Genomic DNA, 21,009 nt, shown 5'->3' with positions numbered 1-21,009 from the left:
AATGAGAAGGATCCATTCCTTATTTTCCTCCCTACTACAGGGTTTGGCTTGTTACTGAATGTATAGAGCTATTTTTGTTTTGTTGTGCTGTGGGTGTTTTTTCTTTTTGAGAGGGAATTTTTTTTAAACCCCAAATTTCACTACAATTATTCTCATAGAAATCAAATCTATAGTCAGAAAAATGAATGTTTATGTTATTTATTGGAGCCTCACTGTTATCAACAGGCATTTGGGAAGTTATATTTCATAATGTGACTATTAAGTGTTAACTTTCCATCCTTCTCTCCTTCCCTTCCTTCCTTCTCTCCCTTTCTTTCTTTTTTCCTTTCTTTCACTTCAACTCAACAACTGAAATCTTGTTGTTTTGATATGTGACTACCTATGCAGAGTCCTTTTTTTTTTTTTTTTTTTGAGAGCCTGTGCATGTGTTTTGGAGGGGGGTAGGGAGAGGTAGAGGAAAAAGGGGGAGAGGGAGAGAATCCTAAGCAGGCTCGAAGCCCAGCACAGAGCTGAGGCTGGGCTCCATCTCACCACCCTGAGATCATGACCTGAGCTGAAATCAAGAGTCAGATGCTCCACTGACTGAGCCACCCAGTTACCCTCAAAGATTTATTTTTAATAAAATATTTTCTTTAATTTCCTGAAACACTACTTTTTTTTATTTAAAGATTTTTTTTAATTTATGATAGAAAGAGAGAGAGAGAGAGAGAGAGAGAGGCAGAGACACAGGCTGAGGGAAAAGCAAGCTCCATGCAGGGAGCCCAACCTGGGACTTGATCCTGGGTCTCCAGGATCACACCCTGGACTGAAGGCAGGCGCTAAGCGACTGAGCCACCCAGGGATCCCTCTTATCCTTTTCAAACTTAATTACTTAACTTCAACTTTAATGATATGAGCTACTTCGTTACTTCCCAGCAATTTTTTTTTCTTCCAGTGTCCAGAAAAAGTTTTTTTTTAAGATTTTATTTATTTATTCATGAGAGAGAGAGAGAGGCAGAGACATAGGAAGAGAGTGAAGCAGGCTCCATGCAGGGAGCCCGACATGGGACTCAATCCCGGGTCTCCAGGATCTTGCCCTGGGCTGAAGGTGGTGCTAAACTGCTGAGCCACCAGGGCTGCCCAAAGTTTTTTTTATTTGCAACCAAAAACCTCTGACTGATCTAGATGGAATAGTATGGGCAGTGAGAATGTGTTCTCTTTCAAAACGTAGTTTTAGGTACAGTATCAATAGAACAACGTCTTATATTTATTAAGTAAATGACCTTTAAGCAGCAGAGTATTTGGCTTATTTTTCCAAGTGATCTAAAAACACCCAAACAAACAACAAAAACCTTGGCTTTTTATCTCGGTCATTTTTCAATTAAATGCACTGCCCAGAGGCGCCTGGGTGGCTCAGTTGGTTAAGTGTTGACTCCTAATTTCAGCTCAGGTCAGGATCTCAGGGTCCTGGGACTGAGCCCTGGGTTGGGCTCCGAGCTCACCAGGGAATCTGCTTGAGGATTTCTTTCCCTCTCCCTCTGCCCCTCCTCTTGCTCTCACTTTCTCTGGGTCTCTCAAATAAATAAACAAATCCTTTTTAAAAATGTACTTCCCAATGTTCTATAAATAGGAGAACTTAAAATTTTAGAGAAATTTACTGTGGGATATACTGGGGGGGGGGGTCTTTTTATCTTGCTTAGAACCTACTATGTTACATTTCATGACCTATTATAAAGATGCTGAAAATAGCAGTAAAGAAAATATTCTCAACTGTCCAAATATGTTTGACTACTACTAACAACAAAAAATATGTATTAATTTCTTAACACGGGGATCTTTACAAAGTTAAATCTAGCCCTGATGCAAAGTCTTCAATTTTATATGTTTGAGGTTTTTAATGACAGTTACTTTATCTTCAGTGGTTTCTGCTTGTAACCATCCAAAATAAACATTGCTGGAAACAAGTACAGATTTACTATGAAATACTGAGAAAATATTAGTCCCACCATTCTGTGATGCAATACACACTTTTTTTTTTTACAGCCAACACAATATGTTTTCTGTGTTCCAGTTCATTTAACAACTTGTCTTAAAAAAAAAAAAAGATGCTGGAATAGTCTAGCTATAAACAGCTATTTTGAGCCAATGTAGGTTCACATTCTCTGCCAGGATGGCCATTCCTGAATTACGTTAGACTAAGGTGGCAACTCTGAGGGGCTTTGTGATTTTCCTGCCCTTTGTTCCAAAGGACTTGTGTCTCATATCCCACAGCATAGATGGCGGGTTATCTGGGATTTCTAGGATCACTGCTGAAAGCGTTCTTGTATTAATACAAACAGGAGAAGAAGAATTTGTCTGTCTGTTTCCTATGTGCTGCATGAAGCAGTTGGAAATAGGGCTTTAACACTATTTGAACATGCAAAGGGTCAAGTTCCATGCTTTTCCAAACAAGCATGCCTCACTTTAAGGAAGTAGGGTGTGGTGGTTCTTAACATTTGACTTTTCTATAACCATAAATTCCAAACATTAGACATTTAACACTCCTAAAATAACGTTCCTTATCACATTAGGATTTCCTTGCTAAGCTGATGAATGACTATTTCAGCACTAACATTTCTGTTTTTGCAAGATTAGCACGTTTACCTAGTAATAGAGTTTTGCTCACTTATACATGTTGTGCACTTCAGAGGTTAGCACACTTTATCTGCAAAAGCCCAGATAATAAATATTTCAGGCTTTGCACCCTACAGTCTCTATCACAACTACTGGACTTCACAATGTGAAGCAGCCACAGACATATGTAAATAAATATCTGCATTCTAATAAAACTTTAATGACAAAATCAAGCAGTGGGTCGGATGTGGCCCATGAGAGGTAGTTTACGGACTCTTAACATACTTAAAAAAAAATGAGTAGAAATTGAGAATAAAATTGCAGACCTAAGTAATACAAATAATAGATTTCAAAAACTAAGTTCAAATAAAACAAAGCTAAAATCTTTGGAAATGCTTAAAATGGCATATTATCAGCCTCTGTCAGGCTTTTAGTGACCTTTATGCTATGTGCTAGTTTCTAAAGAAAGGAATAGAATAATAAAGACTAAGTAGGAAGTGGTAGCTATACTTTGTAGACCTTCTATTTAAGAGACAAGGCATGACTAGGGTAGATATCTACACCCATTATAGCTTCTCATTAATGGAACCAATTTTGGAGCATGTGAATTTGACTTTTACAAATTAAATCTGCACAGTCTTTCCAGAAGCATGTGAAGAACAAGCTGTTTAACAAACCACCACAAAATTACTATGCTTAGTCACTGGTGAGGGCTTAACCCTCATCAAAGTTGTGGCACATTTCTACAAGGTAAACAGTAAAACTGAGTAAAAGCCAACAAATGACCCTGCCTAGAAACACAGAAGAAGCCATGAAATACTATAAGAGTAAATAAAGTAAAAAATAATAAATAGAACCAATGCATCTAGAGTCCCAGACCCTAATGATTATCTTAAAGTTTTGCATTACCTTGACCCTGGACAATGGTACAAAAATAAGCAATTGTCAGAAGAGCTGGAAACAGCCAGTATTGCATGTTGCACTGAAAAATCTTCATTTTATCCTCTGCTTTTCATATGGGATGCAGCAGCAGTCCTGGAAATAAAGAGCACAGGAATATTTTGGGAAGCCTGAAAATAGAGTATATGTAGTCATCTAGGACAGGCAAACAAGCCAACACAGATTCGTAATGTGAGGAAGTAATTCATTCCCCAGAGTACCATATATTACACTCTAAAATTTAAACTGATAAAAGAAAAATTTTTGAGAAGATGTTGCAAATGTAAAGAATCATCTGAAATATTTAAGAAGCTCAGATAGTCCCCCGTGACTCTTTGTAAGGCATACATTGCACAGTGTATTTTCCAAATGGATAAATTCCAAAAATTTACCTGAAATGACCCTTATAACCAGACAATCACAATTTTCTTGACAGTAATGTGCTCCTCCATATTTTTCACATAAAGTTAAAAGCCCTACTGTTGCCTTCTATTGCCTACAAAGAAAAGATGATATATGGGACCTTTCCTCTGGTAATCAAAAAGAAGTTGAAAAAACCACTTGGTGCTAATATGAAATCACTTTCTGCTTTTATTACATTGGGCTGAAAAAAACCAATGATCCTTTCATCTTTTCTCATAACTTTTTTCTCTCCTGTATGAATCTAAAAACAAGTCCAAGTTTTTCTTTTTCACGAGGACATAAAGAAAACCTCTAAGAAAAAGGGAGAGAGATAAAAAGGGGAAGAAGGTAGGAAAGGAAGAACAGGGAGGGAGGAAAAATGGAAGCAGAGAGAGAAGCAGCAAAGGTGCCTGGTATTAATTTACGAAGCCAGTCTACAAACTGTTGAGCACAACTCTACTACAAGCCATTATAGAGGAAAAAACTCTGAGTCCTTCCTACAGACTGTAAAAAGATATCTCAAAATTTTCCTTCTACCCAGGGCATTTTTTTCATCCATTTGTTCATTCATTTATTCATTTATTCTCTAATACTGTTTCACAAAGGATCTGAGGTGAATTTCAGATAGCAAATAGCAAATAGCAAATAATGTTTTTAGAGTGTCCGCTGCGATATTTGGGACATATTTAATTATACAATTTATTGGCACAGAGTTGTGATCTCTCAAAACCTATCTTTCTTGGTTATAGCTCCATGATAGTATCAAAGTGGTGTGTTTCTGACTTCTCCTCTCCCTCCAGAATGGAGAATCTATATATTTGTCTACTTTGTAATTTCTTTCAGAAGTTTTTCTTAACTTATCAATATTATGTTTTTTCTAAATTTATTTCTGCATTTATCATTAGGAATTGCTTCTTTTTGCTTTTCTGCTTTTATTGTTTTATTTGCTCTTTGTTGTTCTTTGGGGTTTTTTGTTGAATTTTTAAGTAATGTAATATTATTCTTAATTTCAGGCCATTAATTTTCCTCTGAATATGCTTTGGCCACATCATAAGGCTTTAATTTCTCTTTTAACTGAAGGGTAATCTCAGTGAATGTATCAGAGTATAAGTCTATGAACTCTCAAAGCAATAGGACTGATGCACTTACACCTCTGAGATTCTGATGTTATTTCAGAGTACCCAGAGGAATAAATAATTGTACTTCTTTCAAGCAATCATTCAAAAAACAAATTTTTTGGCAAGTACTTTTTTACAATACCTAATGACAGTTTAATGTGCAACTCCTTTGTGTTCCCAATAAAAGAGATCTATACTTCCATTTTACTGTATATGATTAATCATAGAAATCTGTACTGTATTTATATGATCTAATAATCATATAAATAATCAAGTTAAGATCCCATAATTAAAATTAAAGAATGTACTCAATTTTATCTAGAGATCCCAAAAATATCTTTCCTTACCAGCCTACCATAGTTTCAAAATGCTAATTACAAAAGAATATTTCCTTAGATTGGAGCGCCTGAGTGGTTCAATCGGTTAAACATCTGCCTTCAGCTCAGATCGTGATCCCAAGGTCCTGGGATCTAGCCCAGCATCAGACTCCCTGCTCAGCAGGGAGTCTGCTTCTCTCTCTGCCTTTGCCGCTCCCTCTGCTCTGTGCTCTCTCTCTCAAATAAATAAATAAAATCTTTAAAAAATGTTTTTTTTTTAAAGAATATTTCCTGGAATTATGACATTCACATACTGGCAGCTCCTTAGAATTCCTAATGGAATAGACAATACATTAAGTGCCTATCCTAAAAGAATAAGCAACACATTCAGGGACTAACATATGTATTTTATTTTATACATATTTAGCATTTTAGCTTGGGTTGATTCACTACAGATTAGTAAACCAACCTTTTGTCACAACACAGAGGAAAAGGGACAAATGGTGAATAAATTTTGATGAATCAAAGGAGGAAAGACCCTGGGGCATATGTAGAATCCTCACTCTTCAGAGGCAAAAGGAACAAGATTTAGGGGATTATCCAAAGGGATGTGAGTTGCACTTATATAGACAGAGGCACAAATACAGAGGAATTGAAAAGATATGGGAGTGGGTTTCAGCCCTACTGCAGCCAAGACATCAACAACTCTGTCAGTCACCCAGATAGCTGCCACTATACCCCCCCAAAACACCCCATCCAGTAGAACCACTCTCTCAACTCAAATAAAACATTCTCAGATTTTGTACCCCAACACTATAAACACTAGGTTTCAACCAGAACAAGGCAAAGAAAAAAGAGCAGTAAAGAAATAGGCCACATCTGTGTTCCTGGCATACACTTTAGGATCAGGGACTTTCATCAGAAACCATATGATAGTATTTTAACGTAGGACCAAAAGGTCCTTTTACAAGCCATAATCCAAAAGCCTTTCTCTGTCCTCTTTAAGACACTACAGTTCCTGGGCAGCCGGGGTGGCCCAGCGGTTTAGCGCCTCCTTCAGCCCAGGGCATGATCCTGGAGACCCTGGATCCAGTCCCAGGACGAGCTCCCTGCATGGAGCCTGCTTCTCCCTCTGCCTGTGTCTCTGCCTCTCTCTCTCTCTCTCTCTCTCTCTCTCTCTCTGTGTGTGTGTGTTTCTCATGAATAAATAAATAAAATCTTAAAAAAAAGAAAAAGCCCAAGATTCATTATAAAAAAAAAAAAAAGGACACTACAGTTCCTGTGTCCAGGTGTTTTGAAGCAATAATTAACAAGCCACATTGGAAATTACTCTGTAAATTTTAATTGTAATTTAATTGTAATTAATTAACTAATTCTACCCTACTCCTGGTAATCTTTTTTTAAAAAAGATTATTTATATGGAAAAATTGTAGCCATAGCTTATCTTTAAATCTTCCTTTTTGTTGTTTACTTTAAATTAGGATGAGTAATACCATATTGAGAGAAGTGGAATTTAGTTTTCCCAAGGTTTTTTGCCAAGTCTCAAATTTTTGGACAGTAAAATAGGGGCAAGAAAAATCCCAATTCCTATTAAAGTGCCATGAGATACTTTAACATTTACCAAAATGTCAAAGCCTAATTTGTTGAAACTTTGCCCAAAAGCCTGCCCAAGACAAATAACTCTGCCTTGATTTTTTTGTTGTTGTTGTTTAAAAACATGTTAAAAATGGCTGTTAATTTCTAAGTTCAGAAGGTATAAACTAAATTTTCGGAAAGCTGATAATGTCTATTACAGGTTTTCTCAAAACACTCACAATTTTGTAGTCAGTAATTGAAAACTATCCCCATTAGGACTAATTTGCCTTTCTTCTACTTCATATGTTTGTTTTACTTAATGTCATTTGTATAGTTGAGTTTAATAAGGAGCAAAGTCCCTGAGTATAGTCAGTTTTATCAAAATTCCTTAAAACATTTATTCTAAAGTTTTGTAAACCACTCATACACACACACACAGACAGTTGCACAGACTTACACATATACATACATTCAAATCTTGGAAAATGTTCTATTCAGTGAGTGCTAACTTACAAAAAAAAGTGAACTTAAACAAAATTGCTGCTAGCCATCTGGCATATGGTCTTTAGAGAGCCTGTTATTTGTAGTATTAGATACCAAAACTTTCTACTTGGAACTAAGGAAAACACAAAACTTTATACTATATAATCCCTGCCCTCAGTGATCTATTTTATTGAAAAGAAAGATCACAAGCAAACACATTGCAAAGCTACATAAGTACAAAATAGAACAAAGGCCACGAAGTGGTGGTATATATATAGAAAACTGGGAGTTAGGACCAAAATCTGCCAATATATTGTTCAGGGTCCTTGGCTTACTGGTTTAACCATTCTGACTTGGTTTCTTTATACAAAATGTGCTAATTAACATCTATCTTATACAATGATTGAGATAATGCAGATAATGTGCTTAGAACACAGGTAGAGGTAGCTCTCAAAATGTTATAACTCATTCCATCTTAGCAAAGGGTTGAAAGAACACGACAAGGGAATGATAAAGAATTTGCTACTTGAGTAGACCCTAAAGGAGAAAGGAAATGCAAGAAGTCTTTATCTACCCCATCATATTAAGGGGACTAACTTGGCAAAAGGTTTAGACAAAAACTGAAGACCCAGATAATGACAGAGACACAATTATTTGCATGGGTGAACTGCTCTAAACTTTTCAAAATACATTCCTATCTATATTTTATCATTTTCCAGATGACAGGTCTATATAGATTCAAAATAATTAACCATATGAGGATGTGGAAGATTTGACTTAAGAGCTACTCAGAGATAAATAAATAAATAAATAAATAAATAAATAAATAAATAAATAAATAAAATTAAAAAAAGACTTAGTTCTAGTTGACAAGTTCATGCAAAGATTTAAAAGAAATGGGGATGTTTAAGCATGTTTTAAGCCTAGGAAAAATAAGAATCAGAGGCATATGATGAATGTCTTCAAATATTTGAAGAGCTTTCATGCAGAAAATAAAACAAGATATTTTGTGCAGCTTCTGCAAATCAAACTTGCATTACTGAAGATGTGGATTTGGATGTAAAAATTCTCCATATTTAGAACCAGTTCTTTTTTACTAGAAGTTCAGAGGCAGTAGCAGGTTGTTCTGCTCATAGCAGATGTTATAAAAGGGAAGGGGAACTGGACAGTTATGATCTCTAAGATGCTTTTCCCACCCCTCCTTTGTTTATACTTTAATGTTCACTTTATAAAAGGAGAATTTTATAGTCAATCGAAGATCTAGGTCATCATACAGATCTGTAGATTAAAAAGACTACATACAGGTCCAACGTATTACCCAGCACGTTGATGTTGTTTAGCCTTCCTTATTTCTCCTCTCCAATGAAAAAGCCACCCTCCACACATCCAGAATAATCAAAGAAGTTTCCAGGATTGGCTAATGAGGTCTACTTAAAAGCATTTCCCAGAGGAAGTTAGTGGTTATTACTCTTATCTGCTAGCATCACGACTTAGTAGAAAACAATTCTAAGTTCAGAAGAAAGAAAACCTAGTTTTGATACTATTAACTTAGTGATTAGCCTTTTTTCTACCTGAGGGAACTCCCCACTGGGCATGGCATTGTGACTCAAAATCAATTGGAAAGCCAGTTTTATTAGCATAAATTATCAAAGAGCAGAAGAGTTCAGGAATTCAAGAGACTGGAAATTGAGAAAACAGTGAGCTACAATATGGAGAAATAAAATCAGGATAAAAACTCTCCTCAAATCCTTCATATTTCAGAATGATAATCAAAAAAAACTTAGACATCATAAATGTATGTGCATTTAATAATAGAGCTTCAAAATACATTTGCAAAAACTGAAATAGAATGGAATGGAAGAATGGAATAATAAGTAAATTGACTGAATTTACTTATTATTCTATTCAGAAATTGACTGAAAAACTAAACAATCAGTAAAAACACAGCAGATGTTAGTAACTGTGTACAAATTAATATTTATTGAACATTACAACCACCAACTGTAGAATGTACTGTTTTCTAAATGTACATAGGAAGTTTTATAAAATAGGCCATATCCTGGGCCATAACATGAGACTTAAGAAATTTCAAAAGTTTGAAAGTTTACGAGTATGCTTTCTGACAGTAACAGAATTAAATTAGAGATCAACAATATTAATATATCTTTACAAATTCAAAAATTGGAGATTAAACAACATGTTTCTAATTAATCCATAAGTCAAAGAAGAAATCACAATGGAAATTAAGAAAAATATTTGGGAGGGAACAAAAATACAAAGACAACACATGAACATCTGTGGAATGCAGTTGAGGGAGCAGAGAAATTTCTAGGTTAATATATTTACATAAAAAGAAGAAAGATTTAAAATCAATGATCTAATGTTCCACCTAAAGAAGCCACAAAAAGGAAAGCAAATTAAATCCAAATTAAATCGAAAAAGAGAGATTAATAAGAGTAAAAATCAAAGAACTATAAAACTAATATTAGTGAAAATTACCAAGGCCAAAATTTGCTTCTCTGAAATATTAATAAAATTGCAAAGCTTTAAGAAAGAGTCATCAAGAAACAGAGATAGGAAACACAGCTAACAATTCCAGAAAAAAAAGAAATGATATCACTACATATGTCACATACCAACAAATGAAAAAAGGAAAAATATTAATAACTTTATGCCAATAAGTCCAACAATTTAGCTTAATTAGAAAAAGCTCTTGAAACCTTCAGCTTGCTAAAACAGACACATGAAAAAAACAGAAAATCCAAATAGCCCTATATCTATTCTAGAGATTGAATTTGTTATTAAAAATATTCAGGTTACCAGAGGGGAGGTGGATGGGGACTGGACATAATGGACAAAGGGGAGTGGGAAATACAGCCTTCCAGTTATGGAATGAATAAGCCATGGGGATAAAAGGCACAGCATAAAGAACATATCAATGACATTGAAGAGCAATGGAACAGATGGTAGTTACACTTGTGGTGAACATAACATAATGTATAAACTTGTTGAATCACACACTGTCTCATATACCTGAAACTGATGTGTCAATTATACTCAAATAAATATTTAATATATATATATTCCTAAAAATAAAATCACAACACTAGATGCTTTCACTAGTGAATTCATTAAATATTTAAGGAAGATAAAGTATCAATCCCACACAAACCCTTTCAGAAAACAGAGGTGAGCCAGCATAATCTTTTTACCAGAATCAGATGTCATTACAAAACCTAAAAACCACAGACTATCCCTCATGAACATAGACTAAAAAATCCATTCACCAATATATAAAAAAATAATTTAAAAAGTCATTACCAAGTGGGGTATATTCTACAAATGTTCTGACTAATATTTTAAAATCAGTATCATTCAGCATGTTAAAAAATATATAAATAAATATATGTATTACCTCGATAGAAGCAGAGAAAGCAGTTAAAAAAATTCACTATCCATTCATGATTTAAAAGAAAGTCAGTAAACTAAGAATAGAGGGGAACTTTACCAATCTGATAAAGTGCATCTATGGAAAAACCATATTTAATGGAGAAATACTGAATGCTTCTCTCCTAAGATCAAGAATAGAACATGAATATCAACATGGTAACATTTTACCATTTCATTTGGCATTGTACTAGAGGTCCTAGTTAGTGCAATAAGGGAAAGAAAGAAAGAAAGAAAGAAAGAAAGAAAGAAAGAAAGAAAGAAAGAAAGAAAGAAAGAAAGAAAGAAGAAAGAAAGAAAAGAAAAAGAAGAAGAAGAAGAAGAAGAAGAAGAAGAAGAAGAAGAAGAAGAAGAAGAAGGGAGGGAGGGAGGGAGGGAGGGAGGAAGGAAGGAAGGAAGGAAGGAAGGAAGGAAGGAAGAGAAAAGAAAAGAAAGAAAAAAAGAAAAGAAAAGAAAAGAAAAAAGAAAGAATGGGAAGGAAGAAGCAAAACTGTCTTTACTTAAAATCAACATGATTTTTGGCACAGAAAATCCTAGAGAATATATCAAAGAAAAAAACTTACTTGAACTAATAAGTAAAATTACCAAGGCTGCAGGAACAGATCAATAGGCAAAAATTAACCATATTCTTATAGTAGCAAACAAATGGAAAAGAAAATGTTTTTTTAAATTTCACATACAATAACATCAAAAAACACAAAATACTTAGAAATCAGTAATTTTATACTCTTTGGGTAAAACCTTGAAAGACACAAAGCTGAATTTCTGAGAGACACTTAAAAATGCCTAAATACATAGAGCAGTATACCATGTTCATAGATTGAAAAACATGTTTGGATTGCTTTGAATCCAAAGCAGTCTTATCAAACTCTCAAGTTATTTTTTTGTAGAAATTAACTAAATGATTCTAAGAACTTGCAGGGAAATGCAAAGAACTTAGAAAAACCAAAACAAATTTAAAAAAAAAAAGAAGAAGAACAAAGGGATGCCTGGGTGGCTCAGCGGTTAAAGCATCTGCCTTTGGTTCAGGGCATGATCCTGGGGTCCTGGGATCGAGTCCCACATCGGGCTCGCTGCGTGGAGCCTGCTTCTCCCTCTGCCTGTGTCTCTGCCTCTCTCTCTCTGTGTCTCTCATGAATAAATAAATAAAATCTTAAAAAAAAAAAAGAAGAAGAAGAACAAAGTCAGAGAACTCCTAATTCCTGATAACAAGCCTTACTATAAAAGTAACTGCAGTAACGCTAGAGAGGTGTATTATTCTCTGATGTGTTACTGAGTTCTATTTGCTAATACACATTAATTCATATTAACAAGTGCACTGATATTAATAAGTGAGATGAGTCTGTAGCTTTCTTTTATGCTGTGTCAAATGTGTATATTAGTATTATATTTCCAACTTCATAAAAATAACTTTGAAGTTTCTCTTCTTTCTGTAAATGGTCCTTTGGGACAGTTATAACAGTATTGGTATTACTGATTTTTTTATACATTTTTGTTGGCATTTAATTGCAAAACCATGGAAGTTTGGCATTTGGGGCAGGCTACTTTTTAACTACTTTTCAAAATTTTTATGCTCCTTGTCTTATTTATGATTTATGTAGACCTAGGGTATTTTAGTAATTTGTATGTTGTTTTAAAATAACCCATTTCATCCTAGTTTTCTAATGTATTGACATGCAATAATTGTAATTACTATTCTAGTCTTATAAATTCCTCTAATTTTGTGATTATTTTCTATTTTCATTTCTTATCTTATGTATTTGGGCTTCTCTCATTTTGCTTTTTAAAATACAAAAAAAAGGAGGGGGTGCCTGGGTGGCTCAGTTAAGCTCTGCCTTTGGCTCAGGTCATGATCCCAAGGTCCTGGGATGGAGCCCCATATTGGGTTCCCCTGAATAGGGAGCCTGCTTCTCCTTCTCCCTCTTCTGCTCCCCTTGCATGTGCTCTTTCACAGGCTCTCTCTCTCTCTCTCGCTCTCTCTCTCTCTCTTTCTCTCTTAGTCAACAAATAAATAAAATCATTTAAAAAATTAATAAAATATAGAAAAAAACCTTCCAAATCAAATTCACAACATCGAAATGGAAGGGAAAGAAAGAGTAAGCTAGAAATAAGGAAACAGGGGGGAGAGGAACAATTACAAAGACAAAGATGAGAAGGTAAAAAAGAAGAGAAGAAAGAAAAGAAAGAGAAGAAGAAAAAGAAAGAAAGAAAGAAAGAAAGAAAGAAAGAAAGAAAGAAAGAAAGAAAGAAAAGAAAAGAAGAAAAGAAAAGAAAAGAAAGAAAAGAAAAGAAAAAAAAGAAAAGAAAAGAAAAGAAAAGAAAAGAAAAGAAAAGAAAAGAAAAGAAGAAAAAAGTTAGATAGTAAATAGTATAAAGACAGAATCACCTACCTGGCCAGATATTAGCCAATGAGTACTAGATTGGTACTAGCCAATCAGTACCTAGATTGGTACTCCTCAAAAATAGCCAGTCTATGAACAGTTTGTTATTGGTCCACAATGAAATAAAGACATTATACTGAAATGTAAATCAAGGCACTGTCTTACTTCCTTCTTCAGGAAAGAGCTTTGCAATGAAGAAATAATATTTCAGCTGAACTAACAGTGTATTTAGTGACATATTTGATTTACGTATCTGTGCCTGGTGACATACTTGATCCTAATACAGTTTTATCTCAGCAGGGAGAAGTAACAGTTTGTGAAAGGACACCAACCAGCAGACCATAGTTTGTTTAGCACCGGCCTAGCTCACTCACTGCACAATGCCAATAGATTGCTTCTCCCCCTTATACCACTGCAGCTCTCCAACTAACTGCAGGGCCTCAGTAACTACTTTTACCTACTGGATTTTGGGTACTAGAAGATATCTACATGGCAGTTTAACCCATAACCAAAAAGGTTCAAAGTGCATAGTAGGTTATGAATAAACATTGATTGATTGAATAATCAATGATTGAATGATCAGGGCTGATGTATACATGTTACAGTTGATGCACTGCACAATTTGCACTTGGCCAACAGTGAGTGATGCGTGAAAAGGGCAGATGCTCTGCTCTCCAAGTTGCATGCAAAGCTGTATTATTCAAAGGAAAAGGCACCATTTTCTTCTTTCAATGGCATGGGTATGCCCAGAGAGACCACCTTTTCCTAATTCCTATGAAGACCCTATGTAGATTAACAGCAAGGGACTTGACTGCAAATTGGCCTCAGAAATGCAGCTGCTCAGTCTTAAACTATGTGCTGTAAATTCTACAGGACAGAAGGCACAGCCATCCCCAAAGCATGGCAAATTAGAGTGACAGCTCCTTCATTCAGGAATGATCCATTACCTGGCTTTTTTTCTCTTTCTTTTTTTAAAGACTGACATAGCTCCTTGGTCAAAGAAATGGGGTGTTGTTTTGAACTAGACTCTATATTATAACCAGTATAAAGGGTAGCTGCACATCTCAGCGTAGATATCCCATTCTTGAGGAAGGCTTCCCTGATCTCCCAAGTCTGGGCCTGGATGCTCCCCCTGGTAGTAATCGATATATTCCATTCTATAGCATTTAACACTGTACTGTAATTGGCTATTTGCATTTCTATCTACCAACGTATATTTTTCCCCACTGTACTGTGGATGCTTAGCACAGTTTTTGTACATGGCAGGAGGCAGATCAGGGAAGCAGAAGAAGAATAGAAGCAAAAACCTGCAGTAGAATATCATTTTTAGATATCAATTCATTTCAATATAGACATCAATCTGTGTCTAAAACCAGACAGAAAGCCATCCAGGAACAGATATTTATCCTATGAAGCATCCCCTATAAAGCTCCTATAGGGACTTTAGAGACTATAGGGACTATAGGGACTCCTATATATGTTATAGACACATCCTAAGACCCTTGATGAACTCAGCAAAGCCCAGTCTCCCTCTGTATCAATTTTCATAAGCAATCTAGGTCATTTCTGGGAGGAAAGAGACCAAGCACTGCTCCCTAAAATTGAAAGTTAGGGACACCTGCCAGGGTAGCTCCAACAAAGCCCCAGTAGCAGAAAAGTTTGTCAAAGCATAGATTTAAAAAATCACCTTGGGGGATCCCTGGGTGGCTCAGTGGTTTAGCGCCTGCCTTTGGCCCAGGGCGTGATCCTGGAGTCCCGAGATCGAGTCCCGTGTCAGGCTCCCTGCATGGAGCCTGCTTCTCCCTCTGCCTGGGTCTCTGCCTCTCTCTCAATCTCTCTCTCTCTCTCTCTATCATGAATAAATAAATTAAATCTTTAAAAAAAATCACCTTGAAGAAATGGGAAATCTAGTCTCTAAGCCCTGACATCGACACTCCACTCTCAGAACTTCCCATAGTCTTTCTAGTCACCATCCTCTCAAAACATGAAGCAGAGAAAGAGAGATGGGGGAAAGGAAGATGGGAAGAAGGAAGAAACAGCAGTAGGTGAGAATAGCCATTTTTGTCTTCCAAGCTCTATATGAGATCTTCTTAGATCTTAACCCTATAGAGTGGCTATTGTTACCTCTGTGTTGTATGTGAGCAAACAAAGCTCTAAGAGGTTAAGAAACATGGACAGGAACCCAGAAGGAGCAAGTTTAGATTTCCCCCATATCTTCTTGCTTTCCCCTCCTTGTTGCAGCTACTAGGACTATATGGCCTCAGTTGACATCATCTGTGTGGATCACACACCCCTCCCCCACCCCACCAAAGAAGCTGATGGAGGATGTATCCAGTGGCATCTGGGTTCAAATCTTATACAGACTTTTCTTAATCAGGTATCTGTCACATGCTGGTTTTGTGACCCCAGGCAAGGTAGTTTATCTCCTAGGAGCTCAGCAATCTGATCAGTAAAAGAAGAGTATTTACTTCTGCAAGTGTTTGAGAGACTAAAATATGTTTCTGAAAAAGAAAAAGGCAAGCATTTAATAGGTACTCAAAAAAAAAAAATGCCAGCACTTCTAACACACACACACACACACACACACACACACGCCACCCCACCATAACAGGATGAGGTTGGTCTTCACTCAAGGCTTACTGTACCTAGAGGAGGAACTGGATCTCTGGCACTTTGTATTTAATTACAGAAATTACAGAAGGTGCAAGAGGAGATTATTTTCCTGACACCTAGCAATATCGAGGGCAAATCTGCCCAGGAGTTTGTTTCTCTCATTTTCCTTTAAGCTTTCCTCTTCCATCCCCTGCCGTCTCTTCTGTTCCCCCAGGGGCCATCTAATGTCTCATTTACCAAGATCCTAGTTGTGTACAAACTCAAAATCTTAGATCATGCGTGAGCTCAGCGGTACACACACAATAGCACTGCACCCGACAGCAATTCAGGAAGGTCCTTGTCCTTTCAAGGAATCATGCGTTACACTAGACAGGCCAGGAAAACAGCAGTCATTTGGATGGATTTGGGTAAAAATGAAGTCAAATGTAGCTCTAGAGTCACATAACTGCTACCCTGTAGGCTTAAAACATGCAAACGATCTCTGTGTTTTACTAGGTGACTTTAGGAAGTATTTAAGAGCCAAAGAGCACACACCCCATTGAGACTTTTTTGTGGACTGGGGCTTGACCCAGGGTCCCTTAGGTCATACCACTCTTCTCAGCTCATTTTTAAAAAGGTTTTATTTATTTATATGAGAGAGAGAAAGAACCAGCGGGGGGCCGGGGCGCAGGGGGAGGAACAGAGGAAGAGGGAGAAGCAGATGCCCACTGAGTAGGGAGCCCAAAGCAGGACTCAATCCCAGAACCCCAGGAACATGACCTGAGCCAAAGGCAGATGCTTCACTGACTGAGCCACCCAGGCGCCCCTGCTCAGCCCATTCTTAAGACAGCCCTGGCTGGTTCAGAAAATCAAAACACGCAGGGAAGGCCCCAAGGGTCTCTGAAATCCTCAGCTGGACCGTTAGCAGCAGGAAAGGGGCCAAAGGGCTCCTCCCATCAATCCTGAAGCCTGGGACCTGCCCAAAATTGTTCCAGGAATTCTGATGGGTTCCAAGAAATCCTTCCCAGGGAATTACTGAGAGGCCTCACCAGTGTGGCTCCTGTTCCTTCAAAGGGACCCCCAGGAGGCCAGGGCTGCAGTGGAGACTCAGGTCTATGCTGGCACGGGGCTCTCCAGGCAGAAGGAGATGTCTAGTGTTCAGTGTGTGAGTATACTGTGCATCATGGATAAACCTTGAAAACATTTTGCTAGGTGAAAGGAGCCCCTCACGAAGGACCACACACATATGGTATGCCTCCATTTATGTGAAATGTCAACAGAAAGTAGATTAGTGGTTGCCAGGAGCCGAGGTGGGGTAGGGGGTCAGCCAGGGGAGAAATGGGAAGTTTCTGCTAAGAAGCATGGAATTTCTTTTTGGAATGATAAAAAAGAATGTTCTAAAATTGCTTGTGGTGTTGGCTACACAACTCTGTGAATATAAAAACCATAGTATTGTATCCTTGTGTGGTATATGAATTGTATCTCAATAAAGCTGTTACATATATATATGTGTGTGTCCTGAAGTCTACTCACAGTAACCAAGCCATTAGGGCCAGACTCAGAGGCAATCCATCCAAGATGCTCTTGTGGAACACGCGAAAAAACCCAAATGCTATCCTTTCATTCATTCACTTAATCACTTACTCATTCTAAATTTACCAGTGTGCAGAACGGGACCACCTTATCAGAAACATAACACCTATTTTCTTCATTGCACCCAGCTTAAGGCTGTTTTGCTGGCTTTGAATATAGACTCCTTTATCCCACACTGCAATTAGGAAGTGCCCTCCTGGGCCCTTTGTAGGTGATGAGCCCCTAAATCTTTAAAGAGGAATTTTAGGAAAACCTGCTTGCATTTCTGCTCTGCACAGAGCTACCAAAGTCTTACTCTCTATTTCTTTGTTCCTCTCTCTCTCTCTCCCATCCCCTTCAGCTGCTGCTCTGCAGAGTCCCCAACACTTCCAAAAGGGAATCCAAAACTTCCAGAGCGAATGGGGCTTTGGTAGCAGCTCCAGAAGCAATTTTCAGGGAGGAAATCCTGGCCCCTGTGAGAGCTGCACACAAGCTCCATTTGGGCATTTCCCCTAAAGACCAGTCCTGAGCCTGTACCTAAGTAGAAGAGGTCACCTCTGGGCAACCCTGAGCTCGTGTGCCACAGGGCGTGCTTCACACACAGGACCCGAGAACCCAGTCCCAAAATGGGAGTGTCTGTGGTCCTGGACCCACACGTGGTGTCCAGGGCGCTGGCCTAGGACAGAGGCGACTCCTGTGGCCTCGGGGTGGCCCCTCTTGGCCCTTCCCTAACCCTACCTTGCCTCGGAGCACTGCATGCGTCCCTGTCCAGACACTGCGTGCCTAACAGGAGGCTTGAAGCAGGAAGGGGTGCAAAGGGATAAAATTGCAGGAGATTCGGTGTGGAAAAGCCAGGGCGGAGAGGACTCTCCAACACCACAGCCTGGGGGTGCAGCTCAAAGCCACAACCTCCAGCGTCCAGGCACCAAAGCAAAAGGCGGGAAGCCCCCGGGTTTCCTCGAGCAGAGCCACAGAAGAGCTGCTGCGGCCAACGTCCCCCGTGAGCGCTCCGCCGGCTGCTGCTCTCCGCGTCCAGCGCCCGCCCGCAGCGCGGATCTGTGCCGGTACCCACGGGGGGGGGGGGGCTGGGTGAGTTCGGTCTCCCACGACCTCCATCCACTACTCTTCCCAGCGCCCCCAAATACAACCTAAATAAAACAGCGTGCTACCCATTTATATACAGCCCTCCACGGCAAATTCCTAAGCCCCTTTCTCACCCTTTCCTTGAGCCCCTTCTACTCCGAAAGGCTGGAATTGCCACAATCTCCAAACCAAACCCGCTTCTTCCCGCCGTGCGCCCACAGCACCCAAGAACAGGGCACAGTTCCCGTGCGCAGCACAAGGCATTGTCACGGTCTTTGCATGCGTATCGCGTAGCACCTCCAAACTCCCTGCCCAGCGACGCCCACGAGGAGGCATCTAGGTGCACCGGCCGGTCCCCCCCCCCTCCCCGAGGTCCCCGGGCCATCCTGGGCGCGCGCGTGGAGAAGGTCCGTGGACCTGCAGGTCTGCAGGTGGCTCGCCCTCTCCACTTTGCCTTCCTCGCAAATAGATTTCTCAAAGCTGACCCGGAGCAGGGCGGAGAAGGACTGGAACTGACCTGTGCAGGGGAATGTTCTAGCCCAAGATGGGGACCTCCCGATGCCTAGGCAGGATCCAAGGTCGCCGCGCGTTGCTTCCCGGCGGCGCGAGGCTCGTTCGCTCGCTCCCCGCGTGGTGCCCCCCTCTTAATTAGCCTCTCCGCCCCCTTTCCCTCTGCCTCTCCAGCTCCCACTCTGCAGCCCGGGGCTGCCTCCTCTGCAGCGCTCCCCTCCTGCCAGGCGCCCAGGATCAGATAAGAGGAAAGGAAGGCCAGCCCGCGGCCAATTATAGAGCGGAAGGTGGCCGCGGGGCGGAGGTTGGGGAGGTGGGGGGCAGGCCTACGCCCCAAACGGCCCCCACCTTATCTCCTCCTCCTCTCCCCACCCCCGCCGCCCGACAGGGCCTCCGAGGAGCCCGCCCCCGCGCGTCCCGCGACCTGGCGGCCGCCCCAGGTGCGCGCTGCAACCCGCTGTCCTGAGCCCAGGAAGCGCCGCGTTGGCGCGTCCACTCCGACCCCGGCCTGGGTGGGGCTCGCTGGGTCAGGCCTGCAGTCGCTTTGCGAGGTCGGAGGCCCCTGGAGGCCCCCCTCCAGGACCCAGGTGGTGTGTGCCCACTTCCCCGTTCCCGAGACCCCGTTTGCCTTCCAGCGACAGGGACCTGGCGCTTGGGAGCGCGCGCGCACCGTGCTGGGGCCCCGGCCTCGCGGCCTGGCGCGTCCTCGTCCGAACAAGGCTGCAGAACGCCACGGCAGGGATGCTCAGATTTCCACGCGCAGGAGAATCCTTCGAGGGTGTCGCAATGGCTGTTTCGTAAGCTTAAAAGGACGACTGGTGGCAGCGGCCAGTGCTTGGACTTCCTTGAACTGCAGATTCCCACCCGCAAAGATCCAGCTCCCGCAGCTCTGGCCTGAGGCCGGGGACTCTGCGTTTATCAAACACCCCGGTGGTTCTCGTCTACGCAGGCCACCACCTCACGAGAGTCTCCAGGCCGAGATGTGAAGCACACGAGGTGCGCCACACCTGGCGCCAGGTCTCTAGGAACTAGGGCTGGGCTGTCACCCTCCGGGGCCCCCTTCGAAAGTCATCCGCGTTACCCAGTGTCGGAACCGCGCGCAAACCCTCGGCGGGCGCCGTTCAGCTTTTGCCCGCACACAGGGTGGGGAGGGAGTTAACAGAAACAATTTAGCAAGAACTCCGGTTTTCGCAAGAAAATGCTTTCTCACGTTGGAAACCCACTAAAGGCTGGTGGGGGACCCCAGAGAAAGGGCAAGTGGTCCGCTTAACCCGCTCCCCACGTGCCCAGCTCAGGATACAGGGAGAGAGGCTCTGGGGTTTGACACCTTTAAAGGGGGTCCGTCTGACCGTCCCAACCACTGTTAGCCACCAGCTCAGCTTTCCCCGATGTCGCGCGCAGATGCATCCCCTTGTAACCGCTCCGGACACCCCGCGGGGCCCGCGGTTGGAGTGGGCAGGGCCCGCTCCGGCGCCCACCGAGGCCCGGGTCTCCACTGGTCCCTTTTCTGATTGGCTCAGCCCAGCCGCGGGGCGGGGCACAGCTCGGCGCCCCTTTGCAGCCGCGCTTCACAGAACCAAATTTTCTGGGGTCCGGGCAGCCTGCGCAATTCTTAAGGAGACCGGCTTCGTCCCAGAGCTCCAGAGGGTCTACTGCAAGGGAGGGAGCGCCACCTGGTGTCTCTGCCTGGAGCTTTGGGAACGCGCGGGAGCCGCGAACCTCCCCATCCACCTGCACGGAAGCGCAGAGACCCGAATTCCTGCAACGCCGTTGTTGATCCCTGCAGGCAACCCCCACTCTGGTTGTTCCTCTGCCGCACCTCCCCGCGCAAATGCCTACTTCCATCAGACTGTGCTCCTCCTTTTCATTAATAAAATCTATTTTAAATATTAAGTATAGTCGACCCACAATGCTACATTAGTTTTAGGGGTACGACACGGTGATTTGACAGCTCTAGACATTATGCTGCGGCCACCACAAGTGCCATCCGTCACCATG

General features: G+C 40.9%; 1 protein-coding gene across 4 annotated transcripts in view; it reads right to left on the bottom strand.

Annotated features, from left to right (window-relative positions):
* Positions 1-20,482, bottom strand: part of COL14A1 (collagen type XIV alpha 1 chain) — a 216,711-nt gene extending 196,229 nt beyond the window's left edge. For 2 of the 4 annotated variants that reach the window (XM_077847079.1, XM_077847082.1), the window contains exons 1-2: positions 19,019-19,329; positions 3,502-3,627 (exon numbers count right to left, since the gene is read on the bottom strand). In XM_077847079.1, coding sequence (XP_077703205.1) covers positions 3,502-3,589 — 88 coding nt within the window. In that variant the 5' untranslated portion in view covers positions 3,590-3,627; positions 19,019-19,329. Of the gene's footprint in view, positions 1-3,501; positions 3,628-19,018; positions 19,330-19,681; positions 19,908-20,338 lie in introns of those variants that run through there. The other 2 variants (XM_077847081.1, XM_077847080.1) reach the window with 2 other exon arrangements.
* Between the last annotated feature and the right edge of the window lie 527 nt (positions 20,483-21,009).

This window comes from Canis aureus, chromosome 14 (genome assembly GCF_053574225.1).
Source record: "Canis aureus isolate CA01 chromosome 14, VMU_Caureus_v.1.0, whole genome shotgun sequence".
NCBI classification, from domain to species: domain Eukaryota; kingdom Metazoa; phylum Chordata; class Mammalia; order Carnivora; family Canidae; genus Canis; species Canis aureus.
This window is presented reverse-complemented; position numbering and strand designations above follow the sequence as displayed.